This window comes from Netta rufina, assembly GCF_964035555.1.
Source record: "Netta rufina genome assembly, chromosome: 28".
Taxonomy (NCBI): domain Eukaryota; kingdom Metazoa; phylum Chordata; class Aves; order Anseriformes; family Anatidae; genus Netta; species Netta rufina.
The window spans coordinates 1,120,173-1,137,733 of record NC_140152.1 but is presented as its reverse complement, the minus strand read 5'-3'; the positions used below and the strand labels follow the sequence as shown (position 1 = coordinate 1,137,733).

Here is a 17,561-nt window from a genome sequence, read left to right as displayed (position 1 = left end):
GCCACCGCTGCCACCTGCCCTCACTGGTGCAGGGGACAAGTGCCAGGGGTGGCCTGGGAGGGTGCAGCGATGCCACGTGTGTGGCCACAGCAGTGGCTGCATCTGTGCCTGTGGCTGATGTCACCTCCATGCCCTTGTCATGGTGGGTGCCATCTCTGCACACAGCGGGTCCTCAGGCCAGTGCCACCATCCCAAGGCCCTGGGTGTCCCTGGGCACTGCTGAGCACCGTGTCCCTTACACCCTGAGCCCAGCTCCAGCTGTGGCATGGATCGATCGCCTCCAGCCCTGGGATGTGGCACCCTGGGGACTCTGGTCACCTGGCACAAGAGTGGCATTGCAAGCCCCATGCCAACACCTCTGACGCTGCACCACAGCCACCTGGCCCAGAGCCATCTCTTTGCACTTATTACAGCAGCACCTTGGAGCACCTCATGGTCCTGGGCACAACCCTGACCCCAAAATCCTTGGCATGCACTGAAGCAGGAAGAAGGAGGATGCACAGTGGGAACAGCTCATTGCCCCCAGAGGTTTTGCAGCTCTCCCAGCCAGGACGTCCCCTTGGACCATGGCATCTGCAGCATGGTGGCACAGAGACACTGAGGTGCCCATGCTTTCTACATCACCCACAAAGGGACGCAGCAGCAGCGCCTGATGCCAGCACCTGCTTTGGGGAGCCCGCCTGGAGGTGCGCGTCCCTGTGCCAAACGGGGCCGGGCAGAGAATGGTGCAAAGGGCCGCGGTGCAGTGACTCAGCGGGACACGCAGACGTCCTCGTGCCTGGGCGAGCCGGGCCAGGCATGGCCCTCCCATGGGCGGGCAGCACTGAGCACCCAGCGCACAGCACCCAACATGCAGCACCCCACGTGCAGCAAGCACCTGATGTGCACAAACCAATGTGCAACACCAGGTGTGCAGCACCCAGCGTGCAATGCCCAGCGTGCAGCACCCAGCGCACAGCACCCGATGTGCGTCCACCACCGTGCAGCACCCGATGTACAGCACCCAGCGTGCAATGCCCAGCATGCAGCACCCGACGTGCAGCGCCCTGTGTGCAACGCCCTGTGTGCAATGCCCAGCGTGCAATGTCCAGTGTGCAATGCCCAGTGTGCAGCACCCGACATGCAGCGCCCTGTGTGCAGCGCCCTGTGTGCAGCACCCTGTGTGCAGCACCCGACGTGCAGCACCCGATGCGCAGCACCCAGCGTGCAATGCCCAGCGTGCAGCACCCGACGCGCAGCGCCGAGCGCACGGCGGCGGGGCGAAAGAGGAGGAGGAGGAGGAGGAGGAAGGGCAGGAGGTGGGGCTTGAAGTGAAACCGATTTGGGGGGGCGGTGCCGTGCGGGCTCGTCATGTGAACGGCCACATGCTCGGGCAGAAGTGGGTCAGCGGCGCCGCGGAGGGGCAGGTGCCAGAGCCTCCGGTGCCTCCCGGTGCCTCCCGGTGCCGCCGCGCTCCGCAGCCACCGGCCCCGGCCCGGGACCCCATCGCCGCCCCATGCGCCCCCCGGCGCGCCCCTGAGCGCTGCCGGCCACGATGCGAGGTGAGCCCGGGGCTGGGAGGGGGCGGCGGCGGCGCGGGGGGGGACACGGGACAACGGCAAAAGTTGGCCCCGGGAGGGAGGGGACCGGGACGCCCCGCGTCAGCCCCGCCGGAGCGCAGCGGGGCGCAGGGGGCCGCCGGCGTTTGCCCCGTCGGGGGCACGGGGGGACGTCGGGGAGCACAGGGGAGCACGGGGGTGAGGGCACCCGGGACCCTCCGGGGCCGCTCCCGCTGCTCCCCAGCTCCTCTCCTTGCCGGCGGTAAAATCCTTGTTTATTTCGCTTCGTTTCCCGACGCCGGCTCAGCCCCGCGCTTAAGCTTTTCCTCGCCCTAAAGCCCCTTAATCTCCCCGGCAAGATGTTGTTCCCACCGGGGCTCGGGTTAGTCCGGCCCCCCCTGGCTCCCCGCAGCCCGCTCTGGGTGCCCTCGACCCGGCAGCGGCTTTCTCCCCCCCCCGCATCCACTGTCCCGCACAATTCCTTCTCTCGCTCAGTTCCTCCTCTCACCCTTTCCTTTGCAAAGCTGGGAGGGGGAGGATGGAGGGGAGGAAGGCTCTGGCGGGATGGAGCCGGTGCCCAGGGAGGTGACGGTGACGCAGCGGTGGCCAGACCTGATGGGAGCGTGGCTGTGCCACGACACCCTTCAATAGGATTTTTTATTTTCCCCTGGTTTTCCACCACCACTGGGACTTGTCTGAAGTTGTGCCGTGTGTGGATTTGTGTCTGCTGTCTTTGTGCCTGCGGGGACGTGCGTCTTTGAGCTCCTCAAATTGGTTTTCCTTCCTCTGCGGTCTTGTGTAACGGAGCGCGTGGGGCTGGCGAGGACAGGGCGAGCCCCCCGCGTCCCCTTCCTGCCCTGCCACATCCCAGGATTTCACCTTTATTAGCGCAGAGAGAAGCATCAGCACCCGCCTAATTGATAACAGTACTGGGCTCTTACGTAGTGCTGGCACAGCCAGAGCCAGGCTTAATTAGCAGCTAGGTGAACTTTTCCTTCTTTTCCTTTTTGCCCCCCAATTACTGCGTGTTGGCCCTAATTAAGGGCCAACCCCATGAAGTCAGTGTTTCCCCCATCAGGCGTTTTTCCCGCATCCCTGTTGGGCACGGGGTCCCTGCCTCTTGCTGAAGCCCGCATGGCGACGCTGACTTGATTCAATCTCCATTTCCTTCCCCGAAGCCGACGCTCTGCCCCTTTCCCCGGGGCTTACGGCAGCTCCTCGCCTCGGTCCTTCCCGCACCGCGGCTGCGCCAGAGGCTTTGCCTTGTATAATCCTATAGGGTTTCCAGCTCTCCCGATCGCTTGTTTTGCAAGCGGCATGGCTCGAAGCGTGCGGTGGCTCGGCAGCCTTTCCAACTTGTCCTAGTGACCTAGATCTGTCATTGGAAAATCAGCGAGGGCGGAGGAGGAGCCTCCCTGCCCGCTCGGGCAGCGTGCGCACGCTGGCATGGGCAAGGATGGCGGCACCCGATGGCCTTCCATGCGACGGCTGCACCCGCGCCAGGCGGGATCACCCTGCCCTTCGCCATCCAAAAATAAGGCGGGTGGGGAAGGCGGCTGCTGGCAGCTCATCATCCTGCGGGATGGGTTTTGGGATCCTCGGGTGCCGGATGTCCCCGCAAGGTGCAGGAGAAGAACCCTGGTGGGTTTGTGTTAGTGATGCTGTGGGGATGAATCACTGGGATGGGGCCATGCCCCATGTCTGTATGGCACCAGCGAGTGCTTCGTCCCAAGGGTTTTGTCCCCAAGAGCTGACCAGGCCCCAAAGTGGCTCTTGGGCATTGAAGCAAAACAGAGAGGTGGTGGGGATGGAGGCACCTGGGACCCTGGCACTGGGGTGGGCGAGTCCCCAATAACCCCAGGGAGCAGCGGCAGTGGTGCCCGGAGGGAGAAAGCGCAGGGACGGAGCCAGTCGTCCCCGCAGCGGCGGGTGGCAGCGGATGGCAGCGGGTTAACCCCGCGGCATCCCCACCTCCCTGCCGGGTTTAACTTTGGACTCTGCAGCGGCTATTTAAAGAGCTGCTAAGGTCTAAATCTTGCCCTGTTTATTGGATGCGCCAGCTCTCTCCGCCTTTATTTAGCCCCACGGAGATAAATCCCCCTCAATTTAGCTGCGGGGCTGGAGGGGGGGCTCCCCCGCCCCAGCCTGGTGTCCCCCACCCGGGGCGGTGGCAGCGTGGGTCCCGTTCAGATGTGGGTCCTGCTCAGATGCAGCAGCAATGTCACCGCCTGCACCAGCCAAGGTGCAAAGTGCTGAGCCCGTGGGGTTGGGCTTGCAGCAGGGCCGGCACCGTGCCGGTGTTGGCGAGCCCACCGGCTGTGCAGCTGCGATGAAAGCACCGGGGTCGCCCCGAAGGCAGAGGAGCACATCCGAACCCTGCTTTGCCCCCTCCCAGGACCTCCTGCCGCTGAAAGTTTCCACGAAATCTCTGCTAATCGGTTAAGAAACCCGTTCCCACCTCCAGCCTCACAGTCGGCGCAGCGCCAGGGTTGCGTAACTTGAGTTTTCCTTATTGAGCCGGATCAGTCGGCCGCGCGGTGATGGTGGTGGTGACCCCGCGGCCCGGAGCCCACACTTTGCTCAGCGTGATGGGGCTGTGCCAGGCGGGTGCTCTGAACCACCCCAGCCCATTTGGGGTCAACCACAGTATAGGGATGCTGATGGCCAAAATGTTTCATTTTATTTCCTTTTGCCGGGATGCTGAAGGTGCTGGGTGCCGCAGCTTTGTTTACAAACAAAGCACCCGGCAGATCTGAGCAGGTGATAATTCCCTGCATTTATTTTTTCCGACACTCCTGCCCAAGGCCGCCTTCACCTGATGCAATCAAGGCTAATTACTCAGGGAAGCTCAGCAGCATCCAGCGCTTGGCCCTGGGGGCAGTGCTGGGGTTGGAGGACAAACTGGGGACCGCGTTGGTCCAGGGGTCCCCCGTGTCCCCATGGAGGGAAGGAGCCGCTGCGTCCCTGTGCTCTCAGTGGGGATGGGGGGAGCTGCTAATTACCACTCGCTTCCCCTGCCCGGAGGTGCCCCGACCAGCGCATCACATCGATCGTGGCAGCGGTATGGGGCACAGACCTACTTTCCCAGCAGGTTCACTGGGTAATGAGCCCGGCGCTGCAGAGGCCGCGTGCCCCACACGCAGTGCTGGAAAACAAGGGGGTATCTGGGGCAGGGGCAGAGCCACCCCCAAAATGCCTGGAGCCACCACCCAGCCATCAAGGGACACCCGTGCTCTGGTGCTGGGTTTGCTGCCATCACTTCATTTGGACCATCTGGGGAGAGCGGCCACATCCTGGCCCCTTGCTGTGGGTTGAAGGATGCGCTGGGCTCACCCTGGGTACCAGGGCATCTTCAGGCTCCTCTTGTGGGGGTTGCAAAGACCCCCCCAGTACGCCCAGGAGCCCTCGCTCCCCAGCCACAACCATCCCTCATTGACCTGACTTGAGGGGGGGCAGCTCCAAAAAGGCTCCAGGTCTCGGTGCGGTGCTGAGCTTCTTGTGGTGCCCCCACCCCGGCAGGGAGAAAATAGAGGAGAGGGGAGGGGAGGGATGGGGCCACCGCAGCCGGGTCCTGCCACACGCGCCGAGGGGCCAGCCTGGATTTGGGGTGTGATTCCCGCCCCAGGGCGGAGGAGAGGGCGGGTGGTGCTGGCGCGGGGTGGAAGCCGAATCCTGCCCCGGGGAGGGCGGCTCCGGCTCTGCCGAAACTGCGGGAGCCGCCTGCCCGGGAGGGGACACGGGTGACGCGGGGCATTGGCCATGGGGACCGTGCACGGCGTCCGCTGCAGGGACGGGGAGGTGGCACCCGCGGGGTGCTGCAGCTCAAAGCTCCTGTGTGAAGTGGCAGCGGGTCACAGCCCACCATGGGCACAAAGTGTCCACTTCGCTGCCACCCCGGTGCTGCCGCGGTCCCCAGCCCGCAGGAAGGGTTAACGGCCGCGGCCGGCGGCGTTACACAAGCGCGGTACGGGAGCAGAAAGTGTGTCAGTGGGACAGGAGGACTCCAGCAGCGTGGGCTCGAGGGATGGACGCGGGGCCAATTGCCACCGTGTGGCTGAGCCCGATGGCCGGGTGGTGGCACTTACATAAGGGACAGCCGGTGGCAGCGGGCCTGGAGTTGGGCAAGAAATATTTACAGTGGGAGGAGAGCAAATACCGCGGCTGGGACATTTTAATTGCCAGCTGGGAGATTTTCTTTTTAACCCTTTTTTGCTTTTTGGCCCCCTTTTAGCTTTTAGCCCAAGCAGCCCGCTGTGTTGCTGCCTGGGTGGGAAGTTTGCTCGCCCCCACCCCGATAAATCCCTCTCTAGCCCAGCCTGGCTGGGGCGTGCTTGGTGCCAGGGCTGGGGAGGAGGAGCTGGCATGGCCCTCGATGGGGAAACTGAGGCACGAGGGGGGGCGGGCTGTGGTGATTCAGCCAGGGGTTACAAACAGAACAGCAATTAAAAGCTGTTCTCAGATTTAATTGCCATCACGCCGGAGTTACGGCTGCATCTCCACGTCAGTTATTTGGGCCTAACGTCCCATTAGAGGGTCAGGTGCTCGCTGTGAGCACACGGGTGTAATTAGCAGGATGCCGTATTCTCAATTACAGCCTGAAGATGCTCGTCACAGCCATAATCGCTGGCGGTTTCTCCTTTAGGACCATTTGGAAAATTTGGGGTCAGGAGGTGATGCTTGGCCTGGGGAGAGCCCGGAGCACATCATCCCCTCTGCCTCATCCCACTAACGCCGGAGCTGCCGTTCTCGGAGGCTGCATTTTTCAGTTTTGGTGTGCAGACAGGGCTCGGGGCCAGGGTTTAGCTGACACCATCCCACGAAAGGAGAGCATTTCTGCCAGCAGGGAGATGCTGGGGCTGGGCCACGGGCACTTGGGCTCTGCCCTGTGGGCTCCAGGGCCACCCTGAGCCCGGTTGTCCCAGTGGGCACGCGGTGCCGAAATCGCTGGGGGCTGGGTATCGGCTGCGGGCGTGAGGGCGAGGCGAGATGGAGGATGCATCACCCGGGCGCTCCCGGCGGCTGCAATTAACCTTGCATAATGAACGCCGCTTCCTGCCGGGGGTGGCACCACCTCTGTCTGTCCCCCCGGCCACGGTGGTGGCACCGCCTCTGCCCCCTGTGACGCTCTTGGGGTGTCGGGGCGGAACGGGGTCCCTGTGGTTTGCACATCGCGGCGTTGCAGGAGTGGAGGCAGTGGTGGTTTGTTGGGCACAGGTTGCAGCAGAAGATGGGAAATTTGGGGTTGTCTCGGTCACTGGAGGCCACCTGCGGTGGTGGCCGCGTGTCACCATCCAGGTGCTTCAGTCAAAGGGGGTGATGCCATGGGGTTACCATAGGGTCCCAGGAGTTACAATGGCAGTGAAGAGGTTGAGGGGGCTGGGACTGGGCGCCTCACACCGCGCCTGCCTGCACATCATCCCTTTTGGGAAAAGCCCTAAAATCACCCTGTGCCTTTGGGGCAGGATCTGACCAGAGCACTCGAGGTCAACGGATGGGGGCCAGCATCAGCCCGGCTGCCCCACTCTAGGGGGAGGGCTGCGCTGACCAAGCCCAGCCTCACCCAAACCATTGAGAGAAACTGGGACATCTCCGGCCTCCGGGTCACTGGGTGAAGGAGGCAACGGGCAGGAACACCAGCAGCGGGGCTGTCACCCACGGAGGCATAGCACAGCACGGGGACGAGCCCAATGCCTCACAGGAGTGTGGGGACACGATCCTGCACGGACACAGGGGTGAGACCCCGCTGTGCCTCATCCCAGCCTCCAGCCCAGCGGTGGCCCATCAGCAGGCGAGCGGCGCTCCTGAAACCCCAGCGCAAGCCCAGCGAGCACAAAGTCAGGCGGTGCTGTGGGGATGTAACCAGCCACGTGCAGCCCAGCACCAAAACGCAGCCTCCCGCAGGCTGGACTGGGGTGGCTGTCGGGAGCCACCCCCGAAACGCAGCCCTCGATGAGAAATGATGGCTCGGAGGGTTGGAGAGAGGCAGAAGGGAATTACCCACACTGGGGATTTGCACAGGCCCAGGAGATTTTAAATACCCATAATCTGGCCGCGGGGTTTATTTTGGCGCGGCGGCGGCTGCACAGCACCCTCGGGGGCGCGGGGGCCGGAGCGGGGATTAGAGGGTGCAGCGATGCCGGGAGGCACGTAGGAGCGCTGGGGGGGCAGCGCCAGCCCGGATCTGGGGCAGCTGGAAAATGAGGAGGACGAAGCCTATTAGCAGCTCAGTGCCAGCGAAGCAGAAGAGGGGAGGGAAGCGGATTTACGGGGGGAAGGGGCTGGGACCTTGAGCCAGCGGTTGCTATATCGGTCCTCGAGCTGCCGGGGGGGTCTGGGTGGGGAGCCAGGTCCTCTGCTTGGGCCGGACCCCCGGGGCAGAGGGGTGCCTGTGGCTGCAGGGATGGGGATGCTCCCTGTGCCTGGGGTGTCCTTGGTGCTCCCTGCCCCCCCCAGCATGCACACATCAGGCAAGAAATAAGGGAAATGATCCCAAAACTGAGCTCAGGGAGGGCTGGTGTACAAGTACTCTGTGCTAGGAAAGCCAGAAAAAGCTTTTCTGCCCATCTCCTGTTGTTGGAGAAGACGGAGGACCCCATGGGAGTACCCATGCCCTGGGTGGGCCTTTTTTGGGGTTCTTTCCAAGATGTGAGCATCACTGCAGGCTCATCCAGGAAGGGGCAACCTGTTGTTGGGTCCGGCCCTCAGATGACACGGCTTTGCCTCAGTTTCCCCAGCAGCCACAGAGCTGTGGCCGTCGCAGGGGTGGGCGGTCTCCTTGGTTCAGTGTCTGTCGTCATTAACCCCATGGTTTTCCCCCCCCTGCTTTCCTCCACCGCAGCCCAAATCGAGGTGATCCCGTGCAAGATCTGCGGGGACAAGTCCTCGGGGATTCACTACGGTGTTATCACCTGCGAAGGCTGCAAGGTGAGCACGGCTCGGGCCGGGCGGGTGCTGCCGTCCCACCGGGCACCTTCCCAACCCGTTCCCGTCCCTTGCAGGGTTTTTTTCGGCGCAGCCAGCAGAACAATGCCAGCTACTCCTGCTCGCGGCAGAGGAACTGCCTGATCGACCGCACCAACCGCAACCGCTGCCAGCACTGCCGCCTGCAGAAATGCCTGGCGCTGGGCATGTCCCGCGACGGTGAGTCGCGCCCGGGGCTGTCCCCATTAGTCCTGTGGAGGCTCGAGGCTGCCAGGGCTGGAGGAGAGGGCATGTGGAAATGGGGAGCGAGAAATGCTTTGGCATTTTCTAAGGGGAAAATTCCAACTGTTGCTGTTTGCTTTAAGCCTGGGTTGGTTTGGGGCAGGGGATGCATCCAGTGGGGCCCCCGTGCCAGTCAGGGCTTCTAAACCCTGCATGGTGAGCTGGGACCTGTCCTGCCCTGATGTGGTGACAGTGCCCTAACATGGTGGCATTTTCCTCCCCATCAGCGGTGAAGTTCGGCCGCATGTCCAAGAAGCAGCGGGACAGCCTCTATGCCGAGGTGCAGAAGCACCAGCAGAGCCAGGAGCAGAGCGGTGGTGCCAAGGATGAGCCCGAGCCCCTGAGCCGCGTCTACACCACCAGCGTGAGCAGCGGCCTCTCGGACCTGGACGACATCTCCACGCTGTCAGACGGGCTCCTCTTTGACTTCCCCCTCACCCCCGATGGCAGCAGCACCTACTACAACCTCGACCTCCTGGCCTCGGCACAGCCCTCGCCCGACCAGTCCAGCCTGGATGTGGCTGAGGCCACGCTCATCAAGCAGGAGTCCCTCTACGAGCTGATGCTGGAGCCGGCGCTCTTCGCGCACGGTGCGCTGGAGGGCGGCCAGCTGGCTGCTGACATCTCTGTCCTTGAGATCGGTGAGTGTTTGCCCAGCCCCGGCACGGCGCCGGGCATGCACGGAGCGTGCAGCCCCGGCATGATGCTCAGCACGGCGTGTGCGGCACCGTGCTCAGCACTGCACTGGCAGGACGCATCCAGCCTGGGGTGCAGCGCTGGGCACGCACGGTGCTGGGCATGCTTGCAGCAAGGGGCAGACCCAGCCAGAGCGGCCCCGGGTGCTTCTTTCATCAGGCTGAGCACTGATGGAGCTCAGTGCAGCTGAGGTCGTGCAGAGCATCACCTCCTCTGCCCCTCGGACACCCAGTCTGTCCTCAAATCCTCATGCATGAGCCCCTCTCCCCCTCCAGCCTTCAGCTCCAGCAGCTCCCGGGAGATGCCCAGGCTGGGCTGGGAGGGAACAGCACCAGCACGCAGGGACAGCAGGGTTGGCGGTGTCCCCATGGCTCACCACCCGCTGCCACCTCTTTGCAGACCGAATTGCCCAAAACGTGGTGAAGTCTCACCTGGAGACCTGCCAGTACACAGCGGAGGAGCTGAAGCGCCTGGCATGGACGCTGTACTCCCCAGAGGAAGTCCGCGCCTTGCAGAGCAAGGTGGGCACCACGCTGTGAGCGGGTCCTGTCCCGGCTGTCCTAGTGCCACCTCTGCCCGTGGGTGGCACTGCACCAGGGAGCACCCCGGGGTCCCTTCCCTGCCCCGTGCGGTGGGGAGGTGGGAGGACAGGGGTCTGGGGCGGCAGCGAGCCCTAAAGGATGTCCCCGCTGTGCCCACAGAGCTGCGAGGCCATGTGGCAGCAGTGCTCGCTGCAGATCTCCAACGCCATCCAGTACGTGGTGGAGTTCGCCAAGCGCATCGACGGCTTCATGGAGCTCTGCCAGAACGACCAAATCATCCTCCTCAAAGCCGGTAAGAGCCGGGCCCCCGGCTGTCCCCAGCGCCTCCCCCAAGCAGCAGCCGCCGTGCTGAGGGCAGATCCTGTCTCTTTTCTCAGCTGATGCTTTCCTCTCGTGCTGTCTCTTCCCAAGCTTTCCTGAGCCCCCAGCCTCGCTGCTCCGGTTGCCCCCGGGCTTGGCTCAGGGGGGTCAGCAGCATCCCTGTGCCAGGAGGGGTCTGCACATGGCACCAGGGAGGGAGGCTCCCGGGAAGCCTGTGCAAGACATGACCTCCTCCAGGAAAACCCGAAACCTTCGGGAGGAGAGCATTGCAGAAACCAGAAATGGGATGGTTGGGCTTTTTTTTGTGTGTGTGTGCGCTTTTTGCCAGTTTTCATAGGAGCACAGCAGTTTCTTCCCCAGGAAAAGGGGTACCAAACACAAAATGAAGCAGGGAGAGAGAAAAGGAGAAGATTGGATTCTTCTCCCAGCAAGGGACTGGCAGGGTGCCACACTGCAAGGCTCAGACCTGGCCATGCCCAACACATGGGAGTTTTAACTCATTTCTTCATTTCTTCCTTCCATTTTTTTTTTTCTTTTTATTTTGTTTTTACCCTCTTCTCTCTTGGTGCTCCACCATGACATTGATCAATCCCTGTTTCTGACTGCTGAATGACTGGATAATATTTCCCTTTGGTGAAATATTGTGGTCACAATTGAAAACCAAAATAAAAAAAATATGGGGGAAAAAAAACAATAAACCAACAACCAAACCCAAACCAACAACCCAAACCCAAACTGGATTTATTGGAATAACCATTGTGCTCTTGGAAATGAACAATCCGGACCGCAAACTTGCACTGGGGGCTTTTCTCTTTCTTTCATTTGGTCCTGGGATGATGGAACCCCCCCTGCCCTCCCCTCCCTCGTCTGCTGTCTCTCTGCCTATGTCAGGTTGCCTCGAGGTGCTCCTGATCCGCATGATCCGCGCGTTCAACCCCTTAAACAACACAGTGCTCTTCGAGGGGAAATTCGGCAGCATGCAGATGTTCAAGTCACTCGGTAAGACATGCTTTGCTGCCTCTCTTTCGGGGCTTTCCTTTCCATTTGACACCCAGATGGGGCTTGTCACCACGTGAAACTGGGACAGATCCCAGCAGGGCTCAGGAGCAAACTGAGGTGCCGTGGGGACAGGAGGGGATGAACACCCCTGCGTTTGCTTCTGGTGCCCACCGTGGCTGGTACCTGCTTCCCATCCTATCCCAAAGCCCAGCGATGTGGGCGATCCTCCACCCAGGGACCATCTCCTCTCCAAAAGCTTTCTGAAAGGTGGGCTGAGGGGTTGGGGGCCACACAGAGCCGTGACACTCGCTTCTTCCCCCATTAGGCTGCGACGACCTCATTGGCGCCGTCTTCGAGCTGGGGAGGACCCTGTGCCGCCTGCAGCTGTCGGACGAGGAGCTCGCCCTCTTCACGGCCGCCGTCCTGCTGTCCCCGGGTGCGTGGGGACGTGGGGGGGACACCGCAGCCAGGATCGGCCGGGGGTTTCATGCCAGAGCTGGGGAGAGCTGACCCTTAAATGCTGGTGTTGCTTCCTTGGTGGATGATTGGGGAAAAAAAAGGGCATCTAAAAATGATTAAATAAAATGATTGGGGGAAAAAAAAAAAAAAAAGAAGACATCTAAAAAGGTGTCTGCCAGGCCAGGTCTCCTCGGTGGATGGCAGAGCTGCACTGTCTGTGCTGCGGGGGGCATGGGGAGGGGCTGCGGGGTTGTCCCACCATCCCCAAAGCCACCCCGAGGAGCAGGAAAGGCAGAATGAGCAAGAGGTGCCAGCACCATGCGGGCTGGGGACTGGCTCATGGCACTGACCCTGCCGTGTCCCACAGATCGCCCTTGGCTGACGGAGTCCAAGAAGGTGCAGAAGCTCCAGGACAAGATCTACGTGGCCCTGCAGCACGAGATCCAGAAGAAACACTCCGCCGAGGACAAGCTCTCGAAGGTAGCGGTGCCAACGGCATGGGGAGCCCTGCTGGGCTGGCGAGCGGCCGTTTTCTGTGGGGATAACACGGCCCCAAGGGAGGGGGAACAGCAGTGTGCAGGGTGCTGGCTGGGAACCCTGTGTTCACCGGCTCCTTCTTTCCCTGCAGATGGTTTCCAAGCTGCCCCTGATGAAGACCATTTGCAACCTGCACTTGGACAAGCTGGAATTTTTCCGTCTCCTGCACCCGGAGACGGCCATGAACTTCCCACCCCTCTATAAGGAGGTTTTCAACTCGGAGCTTCAGTACAGCGACCTGCGGGAGAGCTAAGGCTGGGAGCCACCAGCCGCCTCCTCACTCCCCAAATCTGTGGACGAACTGAACTTCAGAGGTTTGGGGCGGTTTGTTTAAGTCAAGTAATCAAACCCAAGACAACCTGGGGGAGGCGGGGTATCTCCCCAGCTCCGTTTCCTTGCTGTGGATTGCAATAGCTCTTGAATGTAAAGCACCTTGAAGGAAAAGCAAACTGACTTTGCCATACTAATGAAATGAATGTGAAATCTCCGCTCGGGAGAGGAGATGCTCCTGTAAGTGGCAAGGCACCGACTCCTCCCTGTGGTGCATGGATCCGGGGGAGCGCACTCCACAAGCACGCTGTTGTGCTCGTGGCACGGTCCCGCCCGCGGTTCCAGCTGCACTCTGTCACTGATATTATTTTTTTAATTATTTTTTTAATTTTTTTTTTTTTTAACCCAAACACAAGGCATGGGATGAAGAAGGGGCAATGCAGACTCATCGGGACAGGGGTGAGCCAGGCGGCTGAGGGCAGCAGCCGGCTCCCAGCTGGACCTGAAGAGAGGGCGCAGGCAGAGGCTTCACTTTAGTCCTTCTCCCATGGGTGCAGCCTAAGGAGCTCAGCCCAGAAAGACCCAGCCATGGCTGGGGGGGTTCAGCACAGGATTTTGTTGCAGAGCAGGCTGCTTGGAGGGAAAGGAGGCCCAGCACAGTGGGGGAGAAGTTTTGCAGGGTCTCCATGCCCTCCATCGAGGTGTTTGCCCAAAGGCTGGGGCTGGGTGGCTGAGCTGCCCCCTCCCCGGTCTGGATGGCTTTTCGGAGCAGATTTTTTTGAGCACCCGAGAGGGGCTTTGCCCTTGTGATTGTGGCCAAATCTCGGCTCCTGGCTGCTGCACCCCAGAGGCAGCCACGTGCCGCTCCCTGCGTGATGCCGTGAGTGGCGGCTCTTTCAGGTCCTGGCTGTCAATTTGGGTTTTCTTATTGAGACCTTTCCAAATTCCCTGTGGCTCAGCACCTAGAGCAGGTTCTGTGGCCTTTCCTCCTCCTCCCAGTCTGGAGCTGGAGCCCTGCTGCCGTGTCCGCAAGGAGCGCTGCCTCTGCCACGGGTCAAGCTGCACCCAGGGATTTCCCCCTGGGAGCTCTCTAGAACTGTTTATTCTCTGCTTAGCAGAACCTGAGGGCTTTTTCGGGGCAAAATCTGTCTTCGGGGACAGAGGGAAGCAAAAGATCCTTATTTTTTTCCTGGGAAGCTGTGCTGCTCCGAGCTTGGGAGGCCCAAAAGGCAAAGAAGGGACAGTTTTGTGGTGTGATGCCGGCAGGGTCACTTGAGGGGCTCTCTGGCCAGGCTCTGCGTGTGGTTTTTTCAGTCCCTGTTCCTGCTCCTCCTGCAGTGAATGCCAAAAGCAACAAGAGAAAAACCTGCTACAAGGCAGCCCTGTTTTCTGCTGACAAAGGGCTAAAATCCCAAGCTCCTTCTCGCTTCCTATTGATTTCTCATGCGTCCAACCACATCCTCTGGCAGTTTGGATCATCACCGAGTGTGAGCCGAAGACCTTCATTTCTGTAACTGCACACCCTAAACCAAACGAGCAGCTTTCTTAGTGATGTAGGGGATATTCATGCTTTTAGTTAAAAGACCTCCTAGGGAAGAACATGGACCAAACTCGATCAGGGAAGACTCGCCAGGAAGGCGAAGGGATTTCTGCTTCTGTGTGAGGCCAAGACAAACTTGGGACTGTGCTATTCCCCGGCAGCTGCCATCCACCACCCACAGCTGTGCGCTTTCTGGTTTTGTTAACCACCGTCTGAGCTGATTTTTGGAGCGCGTTGGAGTTCATCAGCCTTGTTTCTCTCCCTGATGTCAGTAGACCCCACGTCTCCGGTGAAGGCTGCCGAGCGTCCCAGCGGCCCCATGCAGTGCCGAGTGCCAATGCGCTGTTCTCCAGCGCGGTGTTAGCAGGGGTGGGGATGTGCCGTGCTTGTTTCCTGCCCTCTCGGATCCTAAAGCTTGACAGAAGTGAGAAGTCAGTATTGCCTTTTTCGTCTAGAGGGTTGTGCCTTTTTTGAAAAATCATTTCCGACAGCACTGTTCGCTTCCTGGCTCCTCTCTCCGGGGAAGGCAGGCCTTAGGGAAAAGCACTCGAGAAAATGAATGTGCTTTGCAGAGGGGTCTCTGCCCTGCTGCAGAAACAGAGGGCAGGCGATCCCTTTCTCAGAGGAAATAGCTGCGGATGTTTTGAAATGTTTGGGAAAAAAAGCACACACCCTTCTTCACGTCCTTGGTACTTGTCAGCCAACATGCACGACTGGTCAATGTCACCGTTTTCATTTCATCGGCAAAGAAACCAAGAAAGCACCTTAAATCAGGAAAAGACTGAGCCCTCGCCACGAGGTGTGTTTTTCCTGCTTACAGCATCTATCTAATGGGAGAGATTTGGGATTCTGAGCAATAAAAGCTGACGTGGGAGTCTAGGGAAGCTTGGAAGTATTAAACACTAGTAACTCAACCTGCCAAACTGCGGGAACCTGCACTTTTATGTTCTCTTTAAACGAGCCCCCTCATCGACTAAATTATTCCTTGGGAGAGGATCAACTGTTGTTTCACAAGAAGGGGAGTTTGGGCCCTGGTGCCCATTGTGCCACCATCCGAGAGCTGAACAAGTGCCCAGGGATCTGGGCAGGTGCCCTGGGGCAGGCGGTATGCGTCGAAAGGGATGGTAGCTGCACACCGAAGCCCCTGTGGCACCTGTGCTGGCCTCAGCCCCTGCTTTCGGCTCGCTCCTCTGTATTTGCCCAGATAAACAGGGCCGTGGTCACTGTGCTGAGGTCCCTCATGCTCCCCTCTGTGCCACCAACAGACAGCGGCTTGGCATCGCGAGGAATTGAGCTTTAAGGGGAAGGGAGAACAAAAAAGCCTGGGTAGAAATGCCTGGAAAAGGGAGACTTGCGTGGTCCCTTGCACCGGTGTTGCATGTGACAAGTGGAGAGGCTGCGTTGGAGCCCTGAGACCCCAGACTTGCTCAGCTCTCAGCGTCTTGGAGAAATGTTTCCATCCCACCAGCAGCCAGACGTTTTGCCGCTTCATTTTCAAAAAGACCTGAGAAATGGTTCCCTTTAGCAGGGTGACCTCAGCTGCGAGGGATTGCTCTTTTCCAGATGAAGATTAATTTTGTGTTTGTTTATTTGCTATGGCAATTTAGCTGAGTGTGCATTTCCACCTCCAGAACCCTCACACTGTGTATAAAAATGGATAAAATATATATAATATATATTCTTGTGAATGTTGGTGCAAAAGAGAAAATATATAAAGTTTCAGTCAGCTTTATGTTATTTTTTATCTATATGAATGAAAGGAAGAAATGGAAAATTATTTTTTTCCATTTAACACCCTCCACACATACCTACCTGTAGATACCAACAGGTTTTATGGAAATGTTTTACTTTTTAGATTTAGGAACATGCTTCTGTTCTCATTGAATGTCTGTCTTGTAAGATTGTAATTTCTATTTTTTTAAAGAAAAGAAAATAACTAAATAAAACTTCCTCTTTCAGACCAGTCAGCTAGGAAGGGAGGGCAAGGGAGGGAGAAATGTTTATTTAAGGACAAAAGCTTTGTCTGATTTTTTCATGACATTAAATAAAAAGTAATATAATGTATGGACGAAAAACTTTTTATTGAGGTGTATTCTATAGGTATATACATGTATATTGCACAAAATTTACAGGAAGAAAAATAAAGTCTGTTTTACAAGGTAAAAATAGTAACATTGGAAATAGTGTGATTCTAAATTTTAGCAAATGCTGAGGCTGGAAGCAAACCCCTCGAAGTCATGGACTAGCCTTTAATTGTTCAGCTGGCTCAGGACCAAGCTGTAATAGACACCACGATCCAGCACGCTGTTTGGAAACAAAGCTAAACAGTAGAGGTTTTCAGGTGTTAATTATTCACTTCAAACCAGGCATGCACTTCAGTGAGCCAGGGAAAAATTTGGATTTGTCTCCTGCATGTGCGCTGGGTTTGGAGCCCTCAAGAGCATTTCCCATGTTGCTGAGCATCCTCTATCCCATGCACTCAAAGCGGGAACAGAGCTTGGGAAGAGGGCTTGGCATGGGAAACCTGTCCAGGTAACACCCAGCTGAGTACAGTAATCTCACCCTGCAGTACGGGAGACAAGTTTCAAGACAGGCAGGACATGGATTTGTTTTCAAATAATACCCACGCTAAGAGGGAAGAAAGGAAGACACCTGCCTTGAATACAGCAAGGATACAAGGACCTGGGTGCAAGGATACTTCTCCATCAGGATGCAGTGGATCAGAGGTATTGCATGCAAAACAACCCTTTTCCCCCTTGAAATCCTCACCTGGCAGTGAGCTCCCTGCTCACTCCCTTTGCAGACCCAGAGCCATTGTGTCCCCAGGCAGCCACGGTGGAGCTCAGGGAGCTGTGGAGCAGAGCGAAAACATGAACGAGGATCTCACCTCACCTGCTCTGCAGCCAGTACTGCCCTGCTGCTCCCAGGAGGCAGCATGTGTCCTCCTTCGCTGTTCTCACCCACAGAGTTATATATTGCACAGTAAAACCTGGCTGCTACGGAGAGCCGGGAACAGCCAGAAATAGGGCATGGCTCGTGGGGACGCAGGGAAGGAATCATCCAGTTTGGACAGGGAGGTTGCAGAGATGGGGCACCTGGCACCGTAGAGAACTGCTGCACCTGGGGCAGCGTGCAGAGCAGCTGCAGCTCTGGCAGCTGTGCGGGTGTAAAGCCCACAACCCTTCTGAGCAGCTGTGTGCTAACACCTTTATTTGGTTTTCATCTTTAAATAGCTCCCTTTTTTTTTTTTTTTTTCTTCTTCCAGAGGAATCACAAGCTGGGCTCTGCCACCCTGTGTCCCATCAAGCCTTCTCCCAGTAAGCAGTCTTGTCCCTCTTGCTGGTGGCCCAGTATCTCCGGTAGCACTGGATTTACTGGGGCGGAGTGACCTCTACTGGTTTATAGCTAAAATAATCTCTACATTTTTGCAATCCTTGCAGATAGATGGGGTGATAG

At 58.6% G+C, this 17,561-nt stretch overlaps 1 protein-coding gene across 1 annotated transcript; it reads left to right on the top strand.

The window, feature by feature from the left end:
- Nucleotides 1-1,401: 1,401 nt before the first annotated feature.
- Nucleotides 1,402-12,560, top strand: LOC311219577 (nuclear receptor ROR-beta-like). Its single transcript, XM_084302760.1, has 10 exons — nucleotides 1,402-1,541; nucleotides 8,377-8,462; nucleotides 8,537-8,678; nucleotides 8,969-9,382; nucleotides 9,837-9,958; nucleotides 10,139-10,271; nucleotides 11,192-11,299; nucleotides 11,625-11,735; nucleotides 12,126-12,238; nucleotides 12,387-12,560. The coding sequence occupies exons 1-10, from the start codon at nucleotides 1,535-1,537 to the stop codon at nucleotides 12,546-12,548; spliced, it is 1,398 nt and encodes a 465-aa protein (XP_084158886.1). The 5' UTR covers nucleotides 1,402-1,534; the 3' UTR covers nucleotides 12,549-12,560.
- The last annotated feature ends 5,001 nt before the right edge of the window (nucleotides 12,561-17,561 follow it).

Bases quoted from the DNA above. Each gene is read 5' to 3' on its own strand.
- LOC311219577 (XM_084302760.1), top strand. The intron at 8,679-8,968 runs GTGAGTCGCGCC...CCTCCCCATCAG, and splicing joins GCTGGGCATGTCCCGCGACG to CGGTGAAGTTCGGCCGCATG. The intron at 9,383-9,836 runs GTGAGTGTTTGC...ACCTCTTTGCAG, and splicing joins CATCTCTGTCCTTGAGATCG to ACCGAATTGCCCAAAACGTG.